Raw genomic sequence first — 3,960 nt, 5'->3', positions numbered from 1 at the left:
AAGCAGGAAGGACCTGTTGCATAATTCTTTCCCGTATTTCATTAATTGCTGTGCCCTCACTTACAGCATGGTTCCTAGCAATAAATAGGAGGTCCAACTTGAAAAAAAAATTACCAATTGAATAAATAGTTGTTATGTCTAAATCTGTGAATAAATATCTACAGCATCTAACCACACTTCAAGGCAGCATAAGTTGAATATTAATGGAAAGAAAAACTTGCTATGGCAAGTGGGGAAATATATGATAAATTAATCTTTCCTAAAACAAAATGACTGGCTTGAAATTTTATTCTTGACTGGCAGTCGTCTTACAATGGTTCTAAAGCTGTTTTGTTTTGTTTTCTTTTGTTTTGTTTTGTTTATGTCACATCTTTCTGACCCTCATTATGTGATTTGGCCTAATAGTATCTTTCTATAGGTATTTTTAAAAGATTTTGTGGAAATTCCCAGTGAATTTAATTAAGCAAGAATCAGTGTTGGCAGCTTTCCAATTGTAGGACTTAATGAGGAATGTGGTTAGAAGGAATAAAATGTCCAGTGATGGTTGCCTGCATGGGGAAGAAGAGGCTATGCTCTTAACAACTGATCCACATTTTTGAGGACGTTTCTGTTAGGCTTAAAGCATTACCTAAGGAGAAGCCCAAGCATGTCTCTTTAAAATATCAAGTCGGCTAATCTGACCAAACCAACACTATAGAGTGAGGATGACTAAGCTGTTGAATGGTATTTTTCTATTTAGAAATTAGAGGCAAAGAAGTTGCTTGAGAAAAATGGGAGATGGCTGGTGGCTATTTTTCTTATGTAAGGATAGTTAGTTCACTACCTTTTTGATAGATTATCCTAATGTGATAAATTTTTGTTTTCTCTGTGGACCATGGAATTCCTAGGAAGTGATCTAAAATCTAAAAGCAACCTTCTGAATAACCAGGAGACCTTATGGAGAAAACGGATAGACAGCCGAATGAAATAAAATATATCCTCAAGTAATAAGGCAGCTTTTGCCCTCTCTTGTCAAACTGGATGACAGAAGAAATCCAGGTTGCTGGGAATGAGTAGAAAGCGTTCCTTCAGATTGTAGATCTGCTTTCACAAGTTAAGACTAGAAGTAAGTCCTGGAAACCAGCCTTTGCAATTGTGTGACTCTCTTTATTATGTAAAAGTGAGATCATCTTTAGATGAAGCAAACTTTGATTCCGATTCTGGTTTAATCATTTAAAAATGGCTGACCTTGGGAAAATTAACTAGGTGATCTGAGCCTCAGTTTGTTCACCTGTGAACTGGGAATTATAGCTCATCTTATGGTCACATGAACTGTGATTCTTTGAGTTGTGAGTGTGTGATTGGAATCCACTGTAGACATTGTGAGCAGAGGAGTGATAGATAAGAATCAGATTTAAAAAGGATCAATTGGGCTGCATGAACAGAATGTACTGATGGAGACCAGAGTACAAGGGGAGGGATGTGGCAGGAGACCAGTGGAGTGGGTCAGGAGAAGTGGGGAGGGAAGGGAAATGATCAAATTTGTGATATGTTTTAAAGAGCATTAATAGTATTTGCTAAAGGTATCAATATGTGACATGAAGAGAAGAAAGACATAAAGGCACTGTGATATTTCTTGTCTGAGCAATGACATTTAATGAATTGTGGAACACTAGATTTATGGTGAAAAATGAAAAATTTAGTTTTATAAGTACAGAATTGATATCCTATTGGAGATGTCCAGAGTTAGAGATGTTGCATATGTGAAGTTTAAAAATTAAGGGGAGACATAAGGGTGGAATGCTTTCACATTTATTGGTCAGAAAAGGGGGGATATCCAGCCAAAGACCCTAATAAAGAGGGATGAGACACTCCAGGGCGGTGACCTTCCATTCCGAATTCATCCACTCACTTGGAATATGCCAGTTACCTTACATGGTTCTCAAGTATTTCAGTCTTGTGACATTATGAACTGTGCACCTTTCCGTGGAATTCTCTTGTCCTCTTTTTTTTTCCTTCCACTTTTGCTTTAGATAACTCAGCTAAAGCATTGCTTCTTCTGGGATGTCTTCACTGATTGCTCTTTGACCGGTATATTCCTACACTGTGTGTCACTTATTACATTGGCGATCATTATGTATGCTCTTTCAGAGTGTAGGAAACCATGGCTTATTTAACTTGGGAATCACAGCACCAGTGAAATACTCCACACAAACAGGTAGTCTTCTACTTTTTTTAAACTGATGAATCAATAAAAGATTAATCTTATTATGCATTTAAGTTTCCCTCCTTGTTTTCTAGGAAACCTACATCTAATATGTGAATCAGGTCCTATACAGACTGGATGGAATCAAAGAACAACGTAACTTTCTTTGTCCTCCTGGGCCTCACACAGGATGGAAAGGAACAGAAGTTTCTGTTTGTTATATTCTTGCTCTTCTATATTTTGACGGTGGTGGGCAACCTGCTCATTGTGGTGACTATAGCTGTCAGTAAGACGCTGGGCTCCCCTATGTACTTGTTTCTTGCTAACTTATCTTTTATGGATGTCACTTATTCGTCTTGCATTTCCCCCAGATTGATTTCAGACTTGTTCTTTGGGAAAAATACCATATCCTTCCAATCTTGTATGACCCAGCTATTTGTAGAGCACTTTTTTGGTGGATCAGAGGTTTTTCTTCTGCTGGTGATGGCCTATGACCGCTATGTGGCCATCTGTAAGCCCTTGCATTATTTGGTTATCATGAGACAGTGGGTGTGTGTTGTGCTCCTGGTAGGGTCCTGGGTTGGAGGTTTTCTGCATTCAGCCATTCAAGTTAGCACGATTTATAGTCTCCCATTCTGTGGCCCCAATGTCATTGATCATTTCACCTGTGAAATGTACCCCTTACTGAGACTTGCCTGTACTGACACATATGTCATTGGCCTGTTAGTGGTGGCCAACGGAGGGATGATGTGCACAATTGTGTTTGTGCTCTTGCTCATCTCTTATGGTGTCATCTTGCACTCTCTAAAGAACCTTAGTCCGGAAGGGAGGCGGAAAGCCCTCCAGACCTGTGGTTCCCACATCACTGTGGTGGTCTTCTTCTTTGTGCCATGTATTTTCATGTACGTGAGACCTGCTAAGACCTTCCCTATTGACAAATCAGTGAGTGTGTTTTATACAGTCATAACCCCCATGCTGAACCCCCTGATCTACACTCTGAGAAATTCTGAGATGACAATTGCTATGAAGAAGCTCTGGATGAGAAATGTGTTATCTGTTGGTGTGTAAGTGCATTATCCACCATGAAGAGAATTATCTGACATTGGAGGCCATTTTATAAGAATGCAGATGTCTTTTTAAAATGATCCTGAGTTCCCTTGTTCAAAGAACTTAATTATTTTTAAAGGATGAACTGGATAATTGTGCTTTAATAACAATTTCCCTCCCTGGTATAATCTATAGTCCGTTATCCCTTGGAGATTGCTTCATTTAGAAAGGTGCAATACCTTCATAGCAAGGTGTCAACAATACGTGATTATTTAGTAAATTTTTATACGATTACTCTAATTTTCAATCAGTTTATGTTTTTTAATTTTTTTGATACTTAGTAATATTTTAGTTATATTCTTGTTATTTCAGGTAATTCTTTTTATTATGCTAATTATAATGTTAATGATGTATAGACTGTCTCGTCAGTAAATTTCTGTTGCCTTATCTGCAAAATATTTTGTGTAACAATTTTGTTTTTATAAGAAAAATTGATGTGTAATGGATAATAATGAATAGTAAAAGAGAACACCTTACATAATGGGATAAAATGTGAATAAATTACCTACTCATCTCTCAACACGGTCTCTATTCCTCTTTCCCCAGAGGAATTCACCTTATCTGTTTCTTAAGGCTAATAGTCACTCTGACCAGTGTGAGGTGCTGTCTCAGTGCGGTTTTGATTTGTATTTCCTTGATTATGAGTGACGTTGAGCATCTTTTCATGT

General features: G+C 37.7%; 1 protein-coding gene across 1 annotated transcript; it reads left to right on the top strand.

Moving 5' to 3' along the window:
• Window positions 1-2,323: 2,323 nt before the first annotated feature.
• Window positions 2,324-3,253, top strand: LOC124505764 (olfactory receptor 4A47-like). The gene has a single exon (XM_047071799.1). It carries the CDS (start codon window positions 2,324-2,326, stop codon window positions 3,251-3,253), a length of 930 nt encoding a protein of 309 aa, XP_046927755.1.
• Window positions 3,254-3,960: the final 707 nt, after the last annotated feature.

This window comes from Lynx rufus, unplaced genomic scaffold (genome assembly GCF_022079265.1).
Source record: "Lynx rufus isolate CCGP_SWC_20201006 ecotype Redwood Valley unplaced genomic scaffold, mLynRuf1.p SCAF_9, whole genome shotgun sequence".
Classification (NCBI taxonomy): domain Eukaryota; kingdom Metazoa; phylum Chordata; class Mammalia; order Carnivora; family Felidae; genus Lynx; species Lynx rufus.
Note: the sequence above shows the minus strand (reverse complement) of the source record. Positions and strands in the feature narration are given on the sequence as shown.

Bases quoted from the DNA above. Each gene is read 5' to 3' on its own strand.
- LOC124505764 (XM_047071799.1), top strand. From the start codon at position 2,324: ATGGAATCAAAGAACAACGTAACTTTCTTTGTCCTCCTGGGCCTCACA.